Genomic DNA, 25924 nt, shown 5'->3' with positions numbered 1-25924 from the left:
AAGAGGAGTTGGGATTGCTACAGTGCTATCACACTGGCAGTATTCTGGGGAAAGAGCTCACTTCAGTTCCATTCAGGATATCCTAAGGTGGGGCTGCATATTTTGAAGGGAATCTCATCCAATTATTTTTACCAGGAGTTTTAAATAAATATGGGAAAATAGTGATACACTTTCAGAAATACAGAGGAACCCAGGCACGCCTTTAACAGCAAGGCCTTTACAGAGAGGCACCTCTGAGCTGAAGGACAGGGGGAGGAAAAGCTCGTTGGTGAGATGTCTCTGTGAAGCAGGTTGGCTGATCTTTGGCATTCATCTTCCCCGTGGATGGGGTAGTTTACTCATAAAGATGAATGTTGTGGCACTGCTGTGTCACTGTGTTCCTTCCTCACAGGTCTCACAAGAGTTTTTCTGTTGTGGGGAATATTAGTGCAGAGCTCTTGTCAGAAAATAGCTGAGTGACGGTTCTGCTCTATTTTATTGTCTCTCTGTGAAGTGACAGGATACACCCATGATAAATAGTTGCAGTTACAATAAGATCATCTAATTCTCTTGCTGTCGTGGCAGGTTTTGTGCACTGAATAATATTCCTTTCTGGCAAATTATTTAAGGAATAATGGCAGCTGAGTGTTGAATTGGTGAAAATGTGCTTGTGCCTTTGGTTTCATGGCTCATTCTAAGCATATTATCTAACCTCCAGCTTTTTCAGACAGTAGCCAGGTCAGATGGTTATGAGTACATGGAGTGTTTTGTTCTCACATCAGCACTAAAAACTTGGCTGTTTAGTGATCACAACAATGTCAGAATTAGGTCTTCTCTTTTCAGCATCTTTATAATCACATTAGATGAAATAAACACCACAACATTAGCAGGTCACTTCTCTGCTCTAATGATGTGTGTGAGAGGGTGAGACATCAGCCTCTCTCTGAGAGCACCTGGCCTTTGCAGTGTGACTGAACACCTCAATGGCACAATGGGAATATTCTATTTCAGCTGGGATTCTGCCTGAAATATTGGCAGCAAAAATACCTTATCATGGATTTGCCCTTTGGAAAGGAAACTGTGTTGTGCATTTTCTGCTTTCCAAAGTGGCAGACCCCAAAATAACAGCCATGCCCAGTAAATTGTTGGATACTGCTTTTTATGGTATGGATCAGGGTGTTACTAAAGTGCCTTGCACTTAATAACCACACTCGGAGATGTAAAGAAGTCCAGATATCAAAAATGAGGACACCAAACTCCAGGTGGGGGAGTATTTTGGACCAAGGAAATACATCAACAGATTAGAAGGGAGAAACATTTTACTTTCCATTTGAACTCTGTTTTGAAGTGGCCCAGAAGTCTGATATATTGATACTTTCTTTGGTGATTTTAGTCTAAGCTGAAAATGGCATATTCCATCATCCAACAGTACTAAAATACATTTAGTACTAAAATACATTTAGTATTCTACAGTACTAAATGCTGCAGACAGGAAGCCTAAAGATCAGATGTCCAAGAGATATTGTTCCTGAATCACTTGGTGCTTTTGAATTACAGCCCAGCTCCTTTCCTGCCTGCATCTTTGTCCAGGCTGCTTCACCTGTCTGTTTCCCCCCTTACAAAGGGTGGAAAATTAGAGTTACTTATCTGCCACCCAAAGAATGGAATAGATAAATGGCGAAGCATGTTTTAATCAGATAGTGTTTGCAAAGATTTTTTTTAAGCTCAAAAAATTATCTTGCAGAGTAAGAGATAAGTAGCATTATAATTATTATTAATTAACTCTTCATCACTGCTGTGCTGGAAATACAATACTTGTGCATTTTCTTCTGAAGGAGAGCAGCAAACAAAGCGATTTCACTACTATAAAGTGACTGAAAGGCACAGTAGATACAGCTTACATGTTCATTGAGAAAACTACACTTGGGTCTCTTTTTTTCTCTCCAATAACCAGTGTGTTGGCTTCTAGAAAGCATGAGAGACTTTCAACATGTTTTTGAAAGAGAAGACAAATAAGTTAGTGGGGACCAGATGTTGCCAGAGCCCTTTATTCCTTTCCTTTTCCTTGCTTGTTACTTTAGGCTCCATGCTGATATTGTAGGGTGTTGTGATGAAAAAGTGGTGAGGAACTAAAAGGCATCAATCTGGTGGAGGAGAAAGGAAGCAATAGAGTTATTTTGGCTTGACAGCAGTAGGAGGAGAGGGAGGCACAGAGGAAAATGTTATTTTTTTAGGTCTCTTTCAAAAATATTCAGAGCTATACTGCTTTGTATGATGGATTATGAGGGGACCAGATTATATACAACAAAAGTACATGATCATTTACACTGCTTACACACAGGGGCTTTTCTTTTCAGTGCAAGACTGAAGAATACTGAAGCCAAAGCCACCTGTAAACTTGCTGTTACTGCCAGATAGCTTGCTATGGATTGAAACAGGTGTCAACAAGTGATTCAAAAGTCTGGAAATGTCTTTTCTGGGTGGGTAGTTGGGTGGAACAGCAGATAAACTGGGGACAAGGATGAAATGTGCTGCCGAGCAGTGCTGTGAGAGCATCCCTGCCCTGGGCATCGTGTCTGAGCAGGCAGGAGTGAACAATACCGAGCTATCAGTGTGGCATCAAGGCCAGAGGTGTCTCTTGCTGCAAAACCCCTGGGTTAAAGTGGCTGTTTGAGGTAGGAGAGGACACTTGTCTGCAGAATTACAGACTACAGAGGGAGAAGCCTTTACTCAGGACTGTTAGGGACAGGTGGGAATAATGTCTAGGTCAGATATTCAGGCAGTATCTGCCTGCAAAGACCTGCTTCCTCCCACACCTCTAACTACAACTTGGAGGGGAGGAATTGGAAGAATTCAGCACTTTTGTGACCACACTTTATGAATAAGGTGATCTAACCTTCCAAGTGGCCTGGAGTATAATAGAGGCTATGAAGGTGAGCATTTTCCTTCTGCATCATGCAGGAAATGGTTCTTAATTATCCTTCATTGTCAAAATTAACAGGAATTATATTAAATGTCATTATTTTGACTTCAAAAAGACACCAGACTTTAACCCTTGGTCCAGTGAAATACATATATAAATGCTAAGTTCATGTTTCTACGTTTGTGGGTTTATTGGATTTTTTTTTTCTCTTTTAGTCTTTGTCCAATATTAAGGTGCTTTATTTTCAAAAGAAATGTTGGGGTAAAGGGTTCAACTGAGAATAAAATCATAGCCTTTTCAGGTTGCCACTGTGACTCAGTGTTCCTGCACTATCTATTGATCCAGTTGGTATCACTCACCCCACATGTTCCTAACTATTGAATTCAAGTGAAAACCCAGCAGCATTGTATTGTCTCTCCCTTATGAAAAAGAGCTGATTATTTTGGAGAATTTGACAAGAGTAATTATCTTTTCTCTCCACCCCTTTGAATAAAAATGAACAGCAACAAAATAAGCTAGTATTGTAAAATTCAGGAGTTGAAATTGCATCTTTTGGTTGCCTCTTCTATTTTGCATTTTAATGCAACATTGATTATAACATTTGTCAAAGAAACCTCACAGTCCTTCAGAATCAGAAGGTTTGGCAACAGCATAATTGGTGCAATGTGGGAAAAATATTGTTTGAAATGTACTTATGGATGCAATTTGCTCTGAGGCTTCTCCCTAAAGTGCATGATTTGTCACTTCATCTCTGCTGAAAGAAAACTTTCCTGCTCAGCCTGAAGTCATCTCTTCATCAGAGTAAGTCAGCAAGAGATCAGCCCCTGACACTAGACTGAGGAGCTTGTTAGGAGATTTGCAGTTTTACTGAAGGCAGTGTCAGGGATTTGTGTGCTCTCTCAGACCCTGTTTGTGCTGACCAGCCTCGCCCAGAGCTCTGCTGTGGCGAGGCTCCAGCTCAGTCACTGCCGTGTCCCTGCTTTGCTGCACATCCTCATCTGGGTCCTGACCCACGAAGGGACCTGATGGATGGTCCCAGACCTGCCTCACCACCACAACCCTGTCTGATGATCTGAATTTGTGGTTGAGCTCCTCTGCGGTCCCAAGCATGCACTGATCAGGAGCTGTGGGAGATGACCCTGCCTCAAGAGTTCTCTTCTCTTCTGGCTTCCATGTCAAGCTCAGCTCCCCATTTTCTAGGGAGCAGCTAGTCCTCATTGTTGCCTGAGAGGGAGAGGGTCAAATCTTCAAAAAAAGAAGATTGCAAAGAAGAATTTTTGGGTTGGTCACAACTGGAAAATCTGCATGAAGTCGCTTCTCTTTCATGCCCAGTCTCTACCCAAACCCACTCTGTTCTTTCTTCTCAGCCTTTGATGGCATTTGAAACATATTTATGCATGTCCTATTTATTTTTATTCCTGAAATATCATTTTTTTTCCTGTGGTCGAGCTGAATAGTTGGTTTGGTAGGGTATTCATATTTTCTAAATCTCCAGGCTTTTTGCAGAGTATTTTCTTATGGCATTGTTCAGGGCTGTGAATAGGAACCTGCCTCTCTGAGCAAGATAATGTGGATATCTGAAGAAATACAGCAATTTTAGCTAAATGCATAGTTTAAATATGTCTGGACTCTGCTATATGAGCTACTATTAGCTGACTGCTTCTTTATTTGCATCTTAACAAAACGAAGCATTAATGGATTTTATTTGCCAAGGAGAATGCTCCCATCCCTCAGCAGCACGTGACTGGCAGTGCCCTGCACTTCCACGTGCAGTTCTGCCTCCCAACTCCCTGCTGGGCTTTGTGTCCTGTTGTGTGGATGCTTCTCTGAATGCTTATTTTTCCCATGGCTGCTTCAAATGCATATCTAGAGGTGAAAAGCATTTACTTTCCTCTTCTTTCTCTCCTTGCAGAAACCATTACCGCTGCAGGAGTGCAGCTGCAGGAGGAGGAGGTGTGAGAAGAAGGTTCTACTACACCCTCACCTTCAGCATCAAGTTCCCTCACAAAGATGATGTCTGCTACCTGGCCTACCACTACCCCTACACCTACTCCACCATGATGGTAATGTGGCACTCCCACCAGTGCTGTCAGTACAGAAACTAAAAGAATACAACTCCGCAGCATAAATTTAGTTTTTGAGTTGTACCAAGTTTTTTTGCTGGGCACAGGTTTGTTTTCCACAGCCTCCTCTGTGAAAATGGGTGGATGGTAAGGGAATTTTCTGGGAAATGCATGCAATGTGCTTCCTCTATAACTGATGTTGGGGAGATAGGATGAAAGAAGTGAAATGAATAGTTCTGGGAGTAGCTTTGCTTTGATGCTAAAGATGAGAATAATGCTACTGCAAATGAAACCACACAGTTCCAGTAAATCAGTTTCCCTCCCTTCTCACTTCAGTTTCCATTGTCAACACATTTTGGGCAATATGTGCTGGTGTGGGCTGGTGGAGTTTGAGGTCACTGTGTTTTTTATAATGACATCAGTTTGCCATAAGCAGATTTTGGAGGCTGTGCTTCCCAGGGGACAGTGTCCTCCCCCAGGACTCACTGTGCTGCCTGTCACCAGCAGAGTGGGGCTTGGATTGATTCCCACTCAAGAAAGCCTCTTGTCAACTGTTTTGCATCCCATTATACACATTCAAAGAAACTGCTTCCAATATCTGGGGGAAGGCCAGTCCAGCCTTCAGTCCAAAATATGTCTGTCAGCTTACTTCTCATCAGTTCCTCGCCAGTTGCTCCTAAAGTTCCTCACCAGTTTTTCCTAAAGTTCCATGGGGAAGAGTGTATTCTCCAGTGGTGGGGTCTGACCTTTAGCCCTGAGGGCACAAATATCTACAGTCTGCAGGGTAAAAAAGAGATGCAATACTGAAGAATTGGTTGGGCTTATTCACCACCACACATTTCACATAAATGCAGTGCTTCATCATTATTTTACTGTTATTGATTTCTATCTTTTGCTGGCACAAAGCAAGAGAGACTTGGAGAGTTTGTGTGCTCTGGGAATGACTGAATATCTCACCTGCTCCTGAATGAATAGACTAGAGATGAAAAAGATGTTATTCCTGGGCTTCCAGGACCAGGTCTTTAAGTATTTCACTTTCTCTTCAAATAAAATGCTCATTGAAGTTAAAGGGAATTTTGCCCCAGGAAAAGTTTAAATGAACTCGGACACAATAAAGACCATAAAGTTTGGTAAATGGGAATTATGGGTGGAAAAGGCTGATAGATTGTCATGTCCAGCTCTAGCTAAAGCAAAATCACTACTTCTAATAATTCTGAAAGGCTTTTTTGCTTGGGCTAATTTAAAATGTCAAGTGATGCACTATACACATCTTCATTTTACTTTTATTTCCACAGTAAATAAACTAAATCAGGTTTGTGCATCAGTAGATTGCATTTTAAAGCATTTGTCCACTGGTGAAATGTGTTGGTTTTACATATCAATAATAAATTAAAACTGTTATAAACCCAAGGGCTCAATTAAAGACATAGTGCTTTGGGGGAGAAGATAAACTTGTATATAGAGTTCGTAATTTGAAAATGTTTTTAAATATCATATATATTTAATGGTTATAGGAATATTTGCAGGAAATATTACAGAATGCTATTTGAACTGGATGCACTCTGCAGTTCATTACTTCTTGTCCATTAGTAATTACATTTCTTTTATGAACAGTAATTTATCTATTTTTACATCACAGTATTAATTGTTTTGATATCTAGCCGAAATCTCTGTGGTAGCTATACCCAATTAAGTTTCACTGGTTACCAGGAACATAAGTAAATGATGATATTGAGTTCTCAGTATCTACGTGAGACTGTAAAATGCATTTAATAATTGAATTTACTTTATAGAGCAGTATTTTAATTGTTTTATAACATAGCTAACTATAAATTTCAGTCCTGCGCTTACATGGCTCTATTTGAATGCTGAGAAAGCAGTCTGAAACACGGTGAGCTCCAAGATTTGATAAAACAGGAACGTGGTGTCCCATAAACGTAGATTAAAATTGAACCCTGACTCCTAGGGACAATCTCTCACCCTGTGAGGGTCACTGAGTGAAATTAAATGTTTTAATTATTGGTAGCACAAGTGTGCTCACTGCACCTATTCCCACCAACTGGGGGACAACAACTGGTGTTGCCCAGCACTCAGCACCAGCCCACAGGGGCAGAGCTGACCCTCCTCAGCTGCACTGCAGACAGACAGACAGACAGAGCCACACTGCATCTGCTGTGTGGGTGACAAGTGGCTCCGTGTCTAATGAGCCGATCGGAATTTGTTCCAAAAACTCTTTCTTCTCAGCTGCCAGTTCTTTTCCTCAAATTTCTCAAGAAGCTGTTGGTCTTTAGAATTACTTAGAGCTGTCATAAACTTTGGGGGGGGGAGGGGGTGAGGAGAAAAATCTTCCTTTTTTAAATAACTTCTTGGAAAGGCACTCTTCAAATTTCCCACTACTGATTGTACAAAATGTTGTTTCGATAGAAACTTTTTGGCTGCCTCTGATATGGATTTGTCACTGAGTTTCACTGGCATGTGCTTGACAGCTAGGCAATCAATTCTGTAAATGTTCAAAAGTGGTGAGTTTTCTCACATTTCTACAAAACCCTTATTAAAATATAAAGAGTAAATGCTTCTCTTTTGGATTTCATGCATGCACAGAAATTTCATTATGCTAACAAAAGCACCTAGGAACTGTTCAGGCAAAATCACAGGATAGTTTGGGCTGGAAGGGACATTTAAAGGTCATTTGGTCCAACCTCCCTTCAATAAAAAGGGACTTCCTCAAGTAGATAATGATATAAGAATAAATATTCTGTGCAGCTTCAGTGATGCATTGTGAATGGCTTGTGCATATTTGTGGGATGTAAAAGGTGCTGATATTAACTGGCAAAAGAGAGCAGCTGGGAAGTTAGCAAGATATGAAATTAGTATCAAAAATAATATACAGCTACTGGAATAAAATCAGGTTTTATAGACTGTGAACTCCTTTATAAATCTGCCTCCTTGCTTCTTTTTCAGTCCCATCTTGATATCCTGGAACAAAATAGGAACCCTAGGAAGGTTTACTGGAGGCAGCAGACACTCTGCCAGACTCTGGGAGGAAATCCATGCCCACTGCTCACAATCACTGCCATGCCTGAGTCTAAAAACAGAGATGACCTGGAGCAGTTCTGTAAGTAGCCCAATGAAGCATTAAAAAAGATGCTGGTGAATTGTGCTCATGTCAGCAGTGACAATAACAACCTCTTTTGTGAGCATGCTGATTTTCTTGTCTTTCTCATTTTGGAAAAAGGGATATAAATATGAGGAATAGCCAATTGTGATGCTCTTAAAAAATTACAGGTTTGCATGGAAGAGGGAGAAGAACTGATACTATTTTGTACTTCTAATTTCTCTTCAATGATGTAAAACATTTGAAAAGTTCAAAATAAAATATTTCCGAGAGCAAAAAAACTGTGAAATAGCTAATTCAACAAGATTTTAAAAACATTTTATGTTTTCAACTAAAATTTTTATGTATTTTGAAGTCTTAAATTAAGAAAAAGTAAAACCAAGATAACTCATTCCAAGCTGGACCAGCAATTGAAGTCTTCTGGTGAGATTCCAGTTCCTGCAGTGTGCCCAGTACATCCATCTGGACACAATATATCTCTTTGCATTCTCTCTGAGACCATACTGATTATGTTCTGTTTAATAGTAAATATTATAATTGCCATTTTATATCTAGAGCTGATTATTTCTCATTGTGAGAGCCAAAGATTTAGACCTTCAGTGGCCGTGATGAACAAGATTAAGATTTGCATGTTTCTGTAACTCAACAGCAAGTGTTAAGATTTTGATTAGCATTGCATTAGGTTAGCTTTGATTTTAGAGCCCGAATCATTAACTATTTATATGTAGGTTGATTTTTTTTTTCTAAAAGCAGAAACAAGGTGTACAGTGATTTATTTTTTTTTTTATCTCTTCAAACATAACACAGGTTGAGACCTTTAAGGCTTGTGGATATTTAAATTATCTTAAAATCTTTTTAGATGTTAGCTGAATACTTTTCATTGCCTCACTAAAGTACTAGGCTAGAAGATTCCAAAGGGATTCTGTGACATGAACCACAGTTCTCATTGCAGTCTTCTTCTAAACTAAAAGGGAGCTGAAATATGAGTTGGTGAAAGTTATTGCTACCTTTTTGGTCAAGTTTTAGAGCAGAGTGACTGCAGCTATGCTGACATTACAGTGTAATCATCCACAGCTCTTACCTTTTTACAGTAATATCTTGATTGTGAATTCAGCTTTTACCTTGGATTAGGAAATTTGTATCATGAACATGCTTTTCTTGGTTGAAATACTAAAGCAAAATAGCCAAGTACAGGCTACATGGGCAGTTTATAATCTGCACGCACAGCTTTAATTGGGGCTATCCATGCCTGGCTTGAAGAGAGAATTCCTGCCCTTAAGCCCTTTTTTTCCATGATAATGATGACACAGAAAACCAGTGGGTGGGAGTTGGGGGTTGGTTACCTAAAGCAGCCTTTGGCACACGGCAGTGATCACCTGGTCAGGTGTTATTTGCTGACACCTCATGGCTGAAGGTCTCAAGGGGGCACCTGAGAGTAAGTTGGAATATTTTATTTGAGGATTGGAGCCATCTGGAAGAGGCATGCAGTGAACAAGATTTTCTGCCCAAGTGAGAAGCCCTTTCCAATGGTGGTACAAAGCAAAAACTGAGCTAACATTTGGGTTTATCTAAGCAAGGGCTTGTAGTGAGTCAGTCACATGAGGAGTTAATATCCTAAACACTGGACTTTTGCTCTTTTGGTTTTGAATGGACTTTCTGAAAGGAGTGTTTTGTGATAGGAAAGCAAAAAAAGGAAAAAAATATCAAGAAAGTGTTGAGATATAAATGTGACCATGTTGGAAGGCAAGGCCATTTTCTGTAGCACTGTATTCTCAGAGTATATTAGATTCCTTCTTGCAGTGTTAGAAGAGAGCCTGGCAGGTTTTCAAAGGTTGTTAACCTGTCTGCATAGACAAGGCTTGGCTTGCTTATTCAGCCCAGGTTTGCTGAAAGATTCATAAGACATCAATGAATAATTTGGACAGATTCTTTTTCCAAATGTTTCAGTCTGTTTAATATACTGCACCTAGGTTCAAATCCCAATTATGTGGCTTAAGCCCTCTTTATTTTCAATAGAAATAAATATCTCATGCCTTGTGGTAGTACCTGAAGCCAGTGGGAGCTTGTAAGCTCTCCCTGAAATGCCATGAAAATCATGTGCCACTAAACCCTTCCTCTGAAGCCTTGCAAAACAAAAAGATTGCAGACTTCCTATCCATGAGCCCATGGAAATCAAAACAGAACATGAAGAAACCCCAGTTGTCCAACTGAAAGAGAAGTTTTTCAGGAGGAAAGACATTGTCAAGGCAACGCAGTTTCACTCAAGTTTTCAAGACTGAAAAAGTAAACACCAATACTCTTAAGTGATGAAAATATTTATTGTTTTATCAAGTGAAAGAACAGCAAGGCAGCACACCATGTTTTATGCTGTGGGGATGCCTGTGGGCAAATCTGAATAATCATGTATGTGCTTATTTTGTTTGAGTAGCTTGGATAATTATGGCTTTTGGGGATGCACTTAGTCTAATTTGTGCTGCTTTGTGTTGCTTTGATCAGCAGTTACTTCTCAGTTTCCTCATTTTGTATGACATACCCATCTTTCTGTGAAGTGTTTTGGCTGATGGAAGGACCTGTTTGTCAATGTTTTCCATGCTAAAAACATAACTCAAGAGCAACAACTTAGAGCTAAATATGAAGAGACCAAAGGGTGGAGGATTTCCCTGCAATAAATCCCATGGCTATGTACAGTCTCCATGGGTATTTCAGCTTGAGAAGGAATGTGGAGCTCCAGCACTGGGGAACTTGGCACATAGATAATGAATAAAAATGGATAACTCTTGCTTTTCCTTCTGGTTCAGGCCAATGCAGAGTTTTCATGAGCTATAGTAATTTTGATTTCCTATCAAACTTATGTTGCCTTTGTTACATGTGTTAATCTGTACCTTGAGAGTTTCTTCTCAGCAATGCCAGTGGCACAAGTCTCACCAGGACTTTGTAGTTCCTGCACATGGATCATACTGAAATAGTCCAAATCTTTCTCAAGTACAGACACGTATGGATAATGAAACATCAGATAAAGAGGCACAGGGTGGATGAGGAGCACTGGAAAGAGAGCAGGATCTGCCTGGTGGGAGTGCAATGGAAATATTTTGTATTGGAAGTGCTCAGGGAGAGTGAGGGCATGGCATCCTCTGTGTCAGCTGTGCTTTGCTTTCCTTCCTCAACTCTTTCAGATTGCTCTTGTCAGGCTTTTGATTAATGTGGTCCTAGGATGGTTAAATTTGTCTGAGTTAAATTTATTAACGTGCACCTTGTTAATAGGAAGCACAAGCCATGCTGCAGGGAAGAAAAATGGGCTACTTCTCTCCTTCATTATGCCTTGTTTGTGTGAGGCTTTGATATTCACTTTAGGCTCCTTTCTCCTTCCACTCTTTATATCTGCCCTTTACATGATGGTGGTGTACTGAATAATTTTTATTAAATGTTCAGTTCTGAAATTGATATGAAGACAGAAAGGAGTGAGGTGAGAACACTTTGGCTTCCTGTGCTTTTACTCTGGTTCATGCAACCACTCAGTTACAATCACACAACCTCCACTCAGACTTGATCCATGCCTGTAGGTACCTGGGCTGGTCAGTGGTCCCTGCTGGGCTTTGCAGCTCCATAGACTTGAACAAATAGAGACTGAGAGGCTCTATTTTGTTTTTTGTGGTTACTTTTTAACTTTAAACTTGCCCTTCCTGCCATCAGATGGAAAAGACTCAGCATCCAGCCAGTAGAGATATCTTTAATACCCTTTCTAAGTGCAATATCCTCCATGGTTTTGTGATAAATGTAAAATTATTCTGACTTTATTTCTGGCTATGTTAGGTCTGCCTGATGAGAGTTAAAGTGACTTTTGAAGGGAGAGCAATTCTCAATGTCATTCTCGAATGCAGAGACAAAAAGCTTCGAAATCTTGGTGCCAGCTCCTTGCTTGATGAATTAATAGGTGTTTGCAGAGCTCTGATTTTCTTGTTTGCCACATACACAGAGCCCAGTGAAGGCAGTGTTAGCAGCATGTATGTGTACTCAGTAATAGTTTGCAAACTCTTAATTCACAGTATTATTTATGCATGTGTGCAGTGTGTAACTCCACTAAACTCCCTGGCAGACAGCTGAGTAGACCCTGAAAGCAGTAGGATACTGTTGTGACAGAGCAAATGGACAGATTAACTCTTCAAAGAAGTGTAAGGAAAATATCTAAACACTGACACACAGGCAATGATAAAATTGTATTCTTGTTAAGAAATAAAGGACACTGATATGTTGCTAATGTTAACAGAGTGGTGGAATTTAAACCACCAAAAGCAAAACGTTTGGTCAGAAGAGAACAGTGTACACTCTACATTGCTCTGTTAGTGTTTTTTCAGGAGGTGTTTCCTGGCTGTAACCTGAGTTGGGGTGGATTTGCTCTCACCTTTGGGCAGAGGAGGGAAGGGGCAGGACACCTCTGAGAGGTGATGTAGTGTAGGTGCCATTCTGGTTAGTGCTAACAGAGAGTAATGACTCAAACAGCCCCAAAGGAATTGCACAACTCTCTTCATGGATGGTTGTACTGTTGTCATCCCCATTAATAATAGTGATTATTCAGTGTGTTATGTGTGTTCCAGAGTCAACACACCTAATGAGTATTCTTTTAGCCGTGGGCAGCATTATAGATCTGAATTTTGTGGTTTAAAGTTATCCCAAATTGTCCCAGATAATTAGCAGCAGAGGTGAGGGAAATTAAACAAAAATGACACTAGAAAATGCATTTACATCTGTAATATCTGTCATTTTGAGTTGCTCTTCTGTCATCATATGTCCTCTTTATGCATGGCTGAGGAAACCATTATGAATACTGTCAAAAAGAGATAATGACACCTGCTTATCTTAAATGTAGTCTCCTGGGGATTTGAAGCACATTTTTTGTCTAGGCATATTTCTGAAGAAGGATAGAGTATTGTTTTTGGGATAGATATGGTAGAATGCTCATACCATTGAATCTGCAGATGCTCCTGGAGCTGGAATGAGGGATAAAGTGAGACTAATGAGGTGGTTTTACCTGGTCTCATCTTAAGCCTACAGAATAAAAAAGACACAGTTGCTGGGAAAACTATTCTAACATTTCTCAATTTGCTTGTATAAGCTATTTAGATGGTTGTTTTGCAACTTTGATCTTTTCTTAGGAAGAAACAAGCCCTTTACCTTTAAATATAAATTGCAGCAAAGAGCAATTCCTGAGCAAAGAACAGCAGAGGATGTGAATTGCAGGGGCCACTTATGCAGGATACTGGGAAATAATGATCATGTGGAAAATGTACACAGTTTAATTAAGCACATTGATTAAATCAATATGACTCAAACAGCTTAGTGCTCCAATCAGCTTAATCTCATTAAATGTAATTCAGGCCTCAATAATTGATTAATAATGCATTATATTTTATGAATTATTGACTCAGAGTTATTATAACTGTGCCTGCTCCCCGTGTGGCAACCCGCGTTGCATGTTAATTATGAAAGGCTCAAGCTCTCTTGAATAACTTTTTCAGACCTGGGGATGACACATCTCCTAGTGAAACAGGGACCAAATTAGTTCAACACCTTATTGGAGTCAGTCGGCCCCAAAGGAAGCCGCACTCCTTAAAGGAAGCTCTCATCTAATAGTGTTAAAATAAGGAGGTAGAACGACCTGCTTTGATTGGTAATGATCTTTTCAGCAGGCAGAAGGGCTGCCTGTAGCAATTCATCTGGAGTGCTAACCTGGCATGGTGCTGGCTGGAGCACGTCTGCTCCTCGCTGTTAGCGCGTGTGGCAAACAGCACAGCCGCTGCTCACGGACCCTCAGGTCACACACATCTGCCAAATGGGGAACAATCCACCTCCCCAGAGCTGTCTGGCTGCTGACTGCTTTCTGTGGGAAGGTCTGATAGGCTTTTATAATGACAACTCCACATTGGTACGTCATATGAGAAGAAAGAGCCACTTCTGCTGTTGGTGGTAACCTCAGGAGAGAAAGCAAGAACTTAAGAAAGCACCTGCTCCTTGGGGGCTCCCCCATTAGGTGGCATTTCCACTGAATGGGAACAGAAGATGTTATCCCTGACAGACTGTTTTTGTAGCTTTCTAGGTACTTAATGTGGACCAAATTGCAATCTTATGCCGAAAGTGTCCACCAACATTACATTTCCTTCAAGTATTCCATTTACAGACCTGTTCTGCTTTTTTGCTTTCATCAGTTCTCTATCTCTTCTCTTTATTTGTGATTATAGTTAAAAGTGAACAGATTTTACTGTGTATAGAAATTGATTGAGATGATTATGGAACACTGGAGAAAAACATTTTTTCTTTAGGCTTGCATCTGCAATAATGAGGTTTGTGTCTTTGTATTTTTTTTTTATTTGAAGATTTTCTCCTAATTTGCAGGGTTGCCAGGCAGAGGTGCTGATTTCTCTCTCACTTTGTACCAAACACTTTGTTTTTGGTGACAGGAAGAGTCAGCTGTTGTGAAAACTGTTATCCTGTTTTAATGCAGCAGTGAAGAAAGGCTGAATAAAATTGTCATGTGTTCTACAGTGCTAAATAATTGCAGAATTGAGAATATGTGGTTTTTTCCACTTGAATAGACAGTTTCTCAAGTTTCTGAAGCCAAAGCAAAGCTGTCCAGTTATGCAACACTGATGGTCTGTGCTGAAATTTTTCTCAAGATTGCCTTTCAATTTCAATCATCTCTTCTACTTTTTCTTTCTGGTATCCCAGTCACAACAGCGTTGGCAGCTCCTTGCAAAAAGAGCAAATTTCTGCAAAACTATGCTCCTGCTTGAGTTATCCAGCTTGCTGCCATAAAGATGGAAGCTGGTTGAATGGAATATGAAATTTGAGAGACAGACACATGGTGGTCTGCAGGCTGAGGCCAGTATTTTTCATGATGTATCAAATGCTCTTCGAATCCCAGCGTTTGGTGGAGCCTGCACAGTTTTGACACTGTGGTCAGCCTTCTGTGAGCTTGGCAAAATACATATTAATATATTGAATTCCAGTAGTTAAGGCAGCAAGGAATGGACAGAAAACACTGAACGAGGATGCTGAAACTGGGCTTTGAAGCATAGGCAATCACAGTGTTTTTAGCAAAGAGTAAATATTAGGGTAATCTCTCATTCTGTCCCACCCTCTGCCTAATGCAGCATGATGGCAGAATAAGCACCTCAAATGAGATTATTTGTAGTGTTCTTCATTCAGCTGCCATGTTCTGCATTTTTAAAATATGAAATTCCTTCTGAAATTTGGATATTTTTCCTAAGCCGTCCTCTGCTTAGGGGATAGAGCACAAAATTCTGTAGCACTTTTTTCAGCACTTGTTCAGCTGCCTTTCCATCTTTGATTTAGAACAGTCTTATTTCTGCCCCAAGAGATATATAACCTTTATAACATTTGCATGTCCTTTCTAGAGAAAAAAAAAATCTGATTAAAGGCAGAACTTTCTGGAACATAAGTTATCAATATCTTCTTGGTTGGTATGGGTTGGGCTTGAATATCAGGAGTTGGACTTGATAATCCTTGTGGGTCCCTTCCTTCCAACCCAAGATATTCTATGATTCTCTCAGTAGAGCTTAAGGCTGGCAATCCTCCAGACTTCCAAAACATAACAGCCTTTTCTGATACACTAATGAATTAAACATCTTGAAAATCTAAGTTAGTGTATCTTAGTCATAATTATTTTATTTCTTGATTGGTTTGTCAAGTGCCTCAGAAGAGTCTTCTCACAGGAGTGTGGTAGTGTGGTACTAGTATTTTTGCTACAAGGCATTGAAAATTATCAATGAAACTGAAAATGGTTTGGTTGTAAGTATTTCTTATATAGCTTTGGAAATTTATAGGCAGCTGCTTGGAACTTGCCTGTCTTCCAACACCCCAGGACCATTTCTCATTGCAGTTGACATGCAAGCTTCTACAGGAGTTCTAGGTTGCCCAAATTCTTGCCTTAACAGAAAGGCAAAAAAATAATCTTCTCTCCCTTAGGTGGAAATAGTTTGTGAGAATCCTGCAGGTGTTTCCAATGGCCAATCAAGATATTGAAACACAGCCCAGGAGAGCCCCCAGGCAGCTCTTTCTGCCTAAAATGGTGAAAAGGCATTAAATTGCTACTGGGTTTCTATTATTAGCTCCAAATTATGGCGTGGCAAAAAAAACCCCAAAGCAGCGTGTTCCTGTGAGTGGCACACTTCCCATGCCTGGCCATGAATTCTAGTCCTGTGGGCCATGTGCTGAAAGGTCACTGTGGTACTGTGTAAGTCAGCCAGAGAAGCTTTTGAATTGAGGTAAATCTCTCCTCAATGTGGCAGAGATGGGCTGTGAGAGGCAGGACATAATTTTAGGGTCAGACTGTCACTGGAGATTGAACATTGATAGGAGCAATGTGCTTACCAGGGTGGGAAAAGTCAATGCTTGTGTCTCAAGATAAAAACCAAAGTCAGGAAGGGGTTCCTTCATCTGGCCACAATATTGCCCAGCTGGTCAGGTGTCATATTACACATGGTGGCTGTTTTTGCTCAGATCAGAAGGGCTGGAGCACCTGCTGATGTGTGAAGTGGGTTGTCTTGAAAGCAGTTGGGTTTGGACACCTGTGTTAAATAAAGCAGGTGTTTCTGGTCAGTAGTGATGAAGGTGTGGCTAGCGGGGCAGTCTGTGAATCGCTCTTGCTCACAGAATTAAAAGGTCAGTAAGAAGCTCCTCAGGTTCAAGCCTTCTGTAAGGTAAGAAATTATCATTTTCTAGCAGTAGAAACGTGACCAGTTGTTCTCCTTTCTGTTTGGTTGTACCTCCTCATTGATAACTGCTAGGCAAGCTGTGATCAGAGAGTTGGGAGCAGGACAGCTGGCAGGGTGGCCTTGTGGAAGAGTAATGTGTGGCTGGAAATCCCAGGGGGTGTAGCACATGTACCAGCTGCTGTCAGACCCACACAACCGCTCCTGCCATCTCAGAGAGCAGTTTTTGTTTCTGGTTCAACATTTTTTTCATTTTCTGTTCCAGAAAAGCTGTGCTGGTACACAGATTGAGGTAGATACACATTGCTTTCTGATGCCTGACGATCTTGTGGGAACAAAACTATTTTGGATGGCAAGATTGGGCATGGTTGGCAAAAAATGGGGTCTGCCACTCTTGTAGCAAACCCTTGCTTTCAGTTTGGGAACTCAGCTCGGGGACAGTTTGTCAAGTCTTGCACAGTTTGTGTTAAAGAACTGCTAGGCTGTGACAGAACCCAGAGTGTGTCCTGCTAACAGGGAACTCTGCTACTCTGAGGTAGATTTTTCACGCTCCTGCGACTCTTGAATTTCTCACTCTAACAATAGGCTTCAGCTTGCACAGGCAAACCCTTCCTCAACACCCAGAACTAACAGACTGTTGGGAAACAGTGTGGGTGGCGTTATAACTTTCATGTTGCTTTCACCTTTATCCTTCTAAACTGGGAATTTACTTGGTGCTTTCAAATCTTGGCTGGCTGGTTGGAGAGGCTGTCTGCTGCCTCTGACTTGAAAATACAAAAGTCATTCAGCTGATACCTCAAGGCTTTGAAAACTTTCTGGAAAACAACAATCTAATTTCTGGATTTAATGTTCCAAGCTATGCATTTCTGCCTGATAAAGGCTGACCTAGCTAGCCGTGCATTACGAATGCCTGGAGTTGTTTGGATTGTATGGAACAGCTTTAGTGCATGTTTGCCAGAGCTGCAAGCAGATAGTTTGTTCAGCTACTCTGCCCACATCCATGTGAGGGGCTCCACACTCTTGTGAAATGTGGCAAACACTATTTCTATGTGCTGATCCTAATCAAATGCTATTTCTATGTGCTGATTTTAATATTAATCTATCCAAGAGCGATACTGAGTGAGGAGGTGTATTTGCAATACATGGTGTGCATTTGTTTTTCTCCTGGTTTTGTATCTGGAATTCTGAACACCTGCTATTTCTAATTCCCACCTGTAAGTTGATTTTGCTGGGAGGGTCTGTGCAGATTTCTGCCTGACCTGTTTAACCGAGTTTAATTTCTGTAATTGGAGAATGAGATCCATTCCTGTGTGACTGATGCAGCCAATCTTATCCCAGTAAAATAATCAGCAATATGTTGAAAGTAGTAGTTTGCAGATGCCACACGCTGCTACTACTTGTTGCCTATAACTGACAGATTCTAGAAACAAGCATTTGTGATTAATGGGCTGCAATTATACAGAAATACTGAAATGAAATGGGGCTAAAAATACCCCATAATGATTTTTAAAAGGCCATTCTGTTAATGAGAGGATTTGTCCATCTCTACATCAAAAAGAAACTTGTTAGCTCTCTGAGCTTGCCCACCTGTTTCTAATGCAGAAATAGAAATAAAAACCAAGTGGGGACAGCTGCTCTGCTCAGACTGCAAATGTGCTGATAAGATCAACGAGCTGACGAGTGACATGGTAGATACTGCAAAGTGCACCAGTGTTCCCAGACAGCTAAACTTGGACTTCTGTATCATTTCAGGGCACTTATTATGTGGCTCTAACACTTAGAAAATGATATCTATCAAATCACCAATGCACTTAGAATTTAATTTGCTCTATCAGTTTTAATTGTTGGGCTTCTTAGCTGGGGGGGGAAGAAAGTTATTTTCCTTGCCACTTGGCAATTCTTATTTAAAAGCTTTTATTCTTTTTTTAAATTGAATTTGTTTAACAAACTCTTTTGAAAATATTTCTAGCTTAACCTGGGTGCTTTGAAATAGTTAGGTTAAATTAAATATGTTGAAGTTTTTATTAAAACATGATGAGGGCATGAGGTGACGAGTAAATGAAGAAGTCAGAATGGGGTTGGAGATATGTCTTGGCCCACAGATAAGGAAGGACTTCTGGACAACTTAGAAACTTTATTTTTTTTATTTTACTTTTTTAAGAACCAACATTCTATTTTAGTTCCTTATTCTTCCCTTATCACCTTCCTATAATCTTTTGCTTTTTCCCCTAGTCTGAAAACATGACATGATAATGATAGATAAAGGAATACCATAGCACTCTGCAAATGTGTGTGTGCTTGATAATTTTGGGAAGGATGGGTGGGTTCCAGAATGAAGATGACAGCTGATCTTGATATAGGACAAATAACATGACTGAGAGGGCTCTATTGATTATGTCTAAGTGCCCAATTCAATTCATTTTCATAGCTAATGAAAAGAGGAGGAAGTGATTTGAAGTAATGGATTATGTAGAAAATCACTTCTAGGGTGAATGTGGATGGCACAGAACTCTTTGACTGGAGTTGGGAAACAGCTGTTGAGCTTCCAGCTCTGACTAATTTGTATTTTATCCTTGATCAACTTACTTGATTTTTCTGTAAATCCTTACCTTCATAACTTGGAACACACTTGAAACATGTAATCTTCAGTCTATGAAGTGCTTCGAGACAAGATGAGTGAGATGGAATTTATTATCACTGGCATCAGAGTGACTTTGACAGGTCTCCCAGAGGATGTTTAGGTCCCATGGTGAGCACCTAACAGAAGGCTGTAACTAGTGATTGAAGTAGAGATGAAGAAAATAGGTAGATGGATGGGAGGACAGAAAGTCCTTAAATTCCTTGCTGATCAGGCTGTGCCTGCTGGAAATAAAAATGCAGAGAGGCTTTTATTGTAAAAATGAGGTTGTAGTGGATAATGCAGCAGAAACTATCTCTGGCTTAATTTTTTTTTTCCTTTGTGCTTGCTGTGCTGAGGAAATTCTGAAAAAAATTCTGAAAATAAAAAAAAAACTTTTTAATTTTTTTCTTTAAGTCCTTCCTACCCCTATAGCCATGTGCAAAAGGTGCAGCCAGAGCTGAGGTCATTGCTTTCCTGTCCTGAGTAGCAGTGGACAGCGCAGGCTGTAACCAGATTAGTGTCTCGTCTGCTTTGTTACTTTGCAGTGTTCAGGTCACCCTCACAACTTGGGCATTGTTTTGTGTGCAGCAGGGAAGTGCATTTAGCAGAGCAGGCGTTGAAGGCCGTTTTTAAGCTCAGTCCTGCAAATCCTGGCCTCTGGCAGGCCAAGCTGTTTAGCTGTGTTTTATGAATCAGGTCATACCGTGCCTGCCACAGCCTCCAGATGCCAAGCTCCTTCTGTGACAGTTCTGTCAAGCGTTTTGAAAGGGCACAAAAACAACAGCCAGAGGGTCACCATGAGGCACGGCTCAGCCCGTGGGAATTGTGCTTCAAAAAGAGATGCTGGCCAGAGGCTGAAAGAGCAAGCAAGAGACAGATGAAGGCCCCTGGGCATGTCATTAAGGGCTGTGGTGTCCCCATTATCCCTATTTTTTCCCATTTTTAGCCATTACTAACTATTGAATGAGCAATAAACATGTAGTGAGGTGCTTATAGTCTCTGTGTTGGCAAAGGTGATGGCCCTGCCAGCTATGGAGAATGCTGTCAATAGACTTGAAACAGCTCATCACTGACGGCATGCTCCTTAATTTCGTATCCTAGATCATACCCTTTAAATCACAACACTCCCAGGATCCTCCTTCTTCCTTATCAAAAGTCTCCCCCACCAGCTAAAAGGCATCATTTACCACACAGACATCATGGCCATGACCTTGTTTTCCAGCCTGTCAAAATGTAATGTGAAATTAGGCTCAGCCCTGATAAAATGGATGCTGCACAAAGGGTAGTGCTCCCCAAGAGGCCATATAACCTGCATCAAATGTAATTTAATAAGCAGAAATCAAAATATATCAAATTTAAACATGCAGGTAATGCATGCAAACCCTAAAATGAATTTGGATTATAGGCAGGCAGTGAGACTGAATGGTTGGTTTCTTCATCCATGAGGGAATCAACCTAAGTAATACAGAGGAAGGAAATAATTCAAGGCGATCCTTTGATTTTGAGAGTTGATGGGAGTGTTAGGTGGCAGGGGAAGGTTATTTTCTGATGTAAGGTGTTTTTCATTAGCTGCAGTTAGAAAGCATCAGTTAGAAGTCTCTTCGTATTTTGAAAACAAGGTATTAACATAAGAAGCTTTGTTAGATACAGCAAGAAGATAAATCATCTTTGCAATGCTAGCCATTAGCTTGTCATGACCATGATTTACAGGGATTTTCTTCTATATAAATAAGTGTTTCTTTTAAAAGCACTCAGAGTTTACAGAGCAGGAGATGAAGTGGCTGTGAATGCTCTGCAATATAATGGTTTTGATATGAGTGTTTCTTATGGCACGTTGAGAGAGGAGCTCATGCTGTGGATTTTACAGGCTATATAGAGAGAATCAGCTATAAGTGGAAGGATTCTGGGGCAGGATGAGTTGGAAAAGTTCAGAGTTCTGCTGTGAAAGTGTTGGGGTGAAAGTGCAGGAAGGCACTGGGATTGAGGAAATATCACAGTTATCAGCTTTATGAAGTCAGAAACTACACATCAGAAATTCAAACTGATTAGGAACTACCAATTGTGCTCTTAAATTATTTGCCTGAAAGAACCTTCTGGAGAATGCTTTTTAAATAAATTTAATATCACTTAGGAAACTATGAAGAACTAAAAGCTCTTCTGTGTGAAAGCTCCCACTTTTGCAGGGATACATGGAGTGCCAAGGAAGGACATCTCATGTTCCACTTCTGTTTCTTCTGAGGATGCCAGGATTGGTCTGCAGCCTGACTACTCATGAGAACCTTTTTCTGTGCTTTGTAGCAACTTGTGGGGATAAAAAGAACCTTTTTCCTCACCCTAACCTTCCTACCATCTTATTTCCTCGAACAGATGACTCTTCCTAACTTGATCTCTGCTCCCTGCAGTGATTGATGCAGAAAGACATCATCCATTAGCCATCACTTTGCTGGCATCTGAAGGGAAGAACTTACTGACCTGAGACAGGGACTGCTTAGTGTGCCTTTCCACAGACTGAAATTTCTGCATGTTATCTGCTTTATGCAGTGGCAAATTTTGTTCCTCCTAGTTTTGTCAAGTACTCTGGGGCTCAGATTGTGCCATGTGAGCCTGATTCCTTCTTCATCTTTAGGATATCTCAATAGTAGAACTGCATGGAAAAAAACACAGTATGAACTTGGTTGGGAACTTCAGGGCTCATCTGTGCTGTTTCTTCTGGAAAACTCATGTTCTGCTCATGGTCTGTCACACAACACATTGTACAGTTGTGGAGATGGTGCTGCTTATGTCATGATACAAGATCTTGGGGCCAGCGTCAGTTTTTCTCTCTTGATGATCTGACTGAAAGACCTTTTACATTGACCCCTTATTTGTGTTCTTTTGCTCAGGTATTTGGGGAGTTCATCTTAAACCTTGCCATAAAGACAAGAATCATTATTCAAAATTTGGAGACAGTATAACCTCATTGATTTTTTGTTTGTGGAAACCAAGAATTTCCTTTGGGATCAGCTATGGACAGTGCAGTTCCAAGATTTAGGATAGACTTAGACAGCAATAATGTAAAAGTCAATTTAATGATGCCACAAATGAGGTTAACCTGCAGAAGGTCCTTTACTGTGAAGCTGTTGACATAGTGAAGTGGTAGAAGGTTTTTTGTAGACTTTCTGTTTATTTTCTCCTTCTTATGAGTTTTTTATATATCAGAAAACACACAATTTAAAATTCTTACAGTTTGCTTACTCCAGGAGAAATACAAAATTATATTATTTTTAAAAAACATTCCCTGCTTGACTGATTCTGGAGCAATGAGCAATAAATATCAAATCAAGTGAAGATCAAGAATTTAATTTTTACCATCAGATATAATCTGTGATGCTTTTTATCTTAACAAAAAATGATATTTTATCAATTTGACAATGAGAGGCTCTGATTGTACTTTCTTTTAATATATTTTGCTACTTTCAAGTCATTCCCCGAGGAAGACTTCAAGTCAGGGAGAGATGGATCTGTGCCACTTAAAAGCACAACACATATTTAAGAATAAACATTACTTTACGCTGTAGGTGGTAATAGGTGGGTTTTAAATATGTACTGCATAAAGAGTAAAGAGCTTTTTTAGAATAAACTATAGAGTTTGTCTTCTGTAGAGCAGAACAGCTTGAAGTACTACACAACTTAAATTTTGTTAAACTGTTAAACTTGGCTGTTATTTCCAGCAGTGAAAAAAAACACAGGCAGGCGTTTCTCATGCCCATTTTAGGACTCACAGGCAGGTTCTAAGTTCATCTCAGAATGGGCAAAATACTGAGATCATCACCCAATTTTTTACCACTTCTTTCATGCTTGGATTTCCCAGAAGGAGAAATTAGCAAAACTTGGGCTTCTTAACTGGATCCATTGAAGTTAGCAAAGAAAACAAATTCCTGTTGGGTTATTTCTGTCCCCAGCCACTTCAGGATTGTTGTATACAAAATGACTTCTTGTGCTCTGGGCAATGTGGTTTTAATGTTAACTTCCACCTCTCCACAGGGGAGACTTTTTAGTGTAACTCTCTGATATTCAGCCTAAATGCTCCTTAGTGGAGTTTCATGCCATTAGCCCCGGATTCACCCGGGTCTGGCTCTCTGAGCAATTCCTCCTGCCCTGGGAGCCGTGGCAGTGAAGGGCACGGGGTGTTGTGCTGGGGGTGAAGGCTGTGTCCCCCACGGGCAGGAGATGGGGGCTGAGGCTTTACTCACTGGGTGTGAAAGCCATTTATTTATTCCTGCAGCGTGTTCCGCGGGCGTCCCCTCTGCCAGCAGCTCCTGCTCCATCTGCTGCCCTTAAATTCCACGCAGAAGCTGTTAGTGCCATGCACAGAGCAGGGGACGTGGCCAGAGGGCAGCTCATGCCTCAGAGTTCACAGCTCAGTGATGCTCTGCCCTGTAGGTGCAAAGGCAGCTTGATCCCTGTAGGGATCAGATACTCAGAAGCCTCTCTGGCAGGGGATCCAACCAGAAAGAGCAGTTGTTGCTCTTGCAGTGTTGAAATGTGCCTTGCAAATGGCAAAGATGAGCTGTGAGTGAGCAGTGGGTATGTAGAATAAAATGTAAAAGCAAGGGGTGAAAATATTACTGGTTCGGAGCTGAAGCCTTATTAAAGTCCTGTCTGTCCTATTTGGGCAAATTCTTTCTAAAGTATCCAATGTCACCAAAATCCCATTAAACTGTCACATAAATTATCAGGGTTTCCTTTTTCCATCACTGTGGATTACCCAGGGAGATATTTTTATGACAATGGAAGCTTTTTCAGTCTGCTCCTCCTGCCTGATTTCATTTCAGATGAAATCCTTCTCTCGGATAAGAGCCCACGGATTTTATAGCTCCATGGATCTCTGCACTCTGCCTGTTACTGCAGCTGTCCTTCAGGTCTCTGTGCCCTCATCTCCTGCCTTCACCTTCTTTTAGGCATGGGACAGTTTAGGGCAATGTTCTAGTTCTTCTCTCAGTTCAGCTCTTTTGTCTTTGTGCAGAAACCCCAGAAGGTGAAAGTCACATATATGCCTAACTTGAAAATACTGCTTTTTACTGCTTGCCAGGTCTCAGAAGCCTTGCATCTCTGCTAGACAGTCTACATTTCTCCCATGCCGACTGAAAAACGCATGGATTGATGGCCTGGCCATGGCAGTACAAAATACTTGAGTATCTGAAATTGCCTGCTGCCACAGAACAAATTAAAGCCATAATATGTGCGTTATAGAAGCAGGGGGTGATAGATCCTTGCCTGCCTTCTGACAGATAATCTGGAGCTCCTTTCATCAGCTACCTAGATCATGTGTTGGACCTCATCTTAGTGAGTGCTCACATCTTGCAAGGCATACGTAAGCAGAAGCTGAGAAATGGTAATATTAAGGGTAATAGAGAGGCTTTGGAAGATCAGTAGTAATGAGAGAAATCCCAGAAATTATATTACTCCAATTTCGAAGTGGCAAGACTGTCACTAAACGAGCAGGTAAGACAGAATTTTCCATAAATAATTCTGTTCTGTATGTGCAAAGAAGGCCTAATGATGTCAAAATACGACGATGAAATATTTCTGAAATTTCTGATTAGCCACTAATTAGTGGCTAATGGCTAACATGGCTTAACATGGCTAACACTAAGCAGTAAAGCAGACACCTTGCATCAAAGAGAACACAGGAGGTGGCGGAGTGGACTGGAATAGTAATTCCAGCAGGACACAGAGCTAGTTCCAGAGGAATAAGGGGAACCATGGACAAGTTTCTAAAGCAGCTATTATGACTTATGTGGCTGCAGGCCTCTGCTGGCACTGTTTTGGGTACTGTAGAGGAGGCACAGGACTTTATGAGCAAGGACCCATCAGGAGGGAGGGCCAACATTCAGGTCACCACAGGTTGGTTTAGCTGATAGTAACTTGTGTTTCTCCTTATGCAGCCTAGTCCCAGTGGACAGTGAGGACAGGTGATTGCAATCTTTTTATAGCAGCCTTTTGCAATTTAAAGGTTCCTTCTCCTTCCTCTCTGTTCACCTTTCCTTTCCGTGTCTGAAACTCATTCTCTCCAATTTTTCAGCCTAAGACTTCTAAACATTTGATGATTTTCAATGACCTCTTCAGTTTTCATCAGTTTTTTTTTAACCTGTGGTGGGCAGCAGTGGGCACAGCACTGCAGCTATTTGGTTTTGCTCACTGGGTTGAGCAGAGGGAAGTAGCAGAGTGTTCCCTGCCTGGTGTGGATCCCATGAGAGCTGCCATTTTTGCAACTGCTTTGCATCACTATCTCACCTGCTGTAATCTCCTGATCCTTCTTAGCAGAACTTTTTCCTAGCTGTCCCCCATGTTGGTGTCATGCCCTGGGAATGTGGCTGAGGGGAGCAGAGATGGATGGCAGCACTGAGCACAGGTGTGGGAGCTGCACCGAGGCAGAGGAATTCCTCTGCTAGCCCTAGGAGGAGATAAATGCAGGTTACTTGCTTGACAGCAGCTTAATACAGTGCTGCATGGTTT

At 40.9% G+C, this 25924-nt stretch overlaps 1 protein-coding gene across 1 annotated transcript in view; it reads left to right on the top strand.

The window, feature by feature from the left end:
• Positions 1 to 25924, top strand: part of AGBL1 (AGBL carboxypeptidase 1) — a 246550-nt gene that overhangs the window by 51302 nt on the left and 169324 nt on the right. The window contains exons 15-16 of the mRNA XM_058033641.1: positions 4815 to 4965; positions 7927 to 8080. Coding sequence (XP_057889624.1) covers positions 4815 to 4965; positions 7927 to 8080 — 305 coding nt within the window. The remainder of the gene's footprint in view (positions 1 to 4814; positions 4966 to 7926; positions 8081 to 25924) is intronic.

This window comes from Melospiza georgiana, chromosome 13 (genome assembly GCF_028018845.1).
Source record: "Melospiza georgiana isolate bMelGeo1 chromosome 13, bMelGeo1.pri, whole genome shotgun sequence".
Classification (NCBI taxonomy): domain Eukaryota; kingdom Metazoa; phylum Chordata; class Aves; order Passeriformes; family Passerellidae; genus Melospiza; species Melospiza georgiana.
The sequence above is the reverse complement of the archived record's forward strand: the minus strand, read 5'-3'. Positions and strand labels throughout refer to the sequence as shown.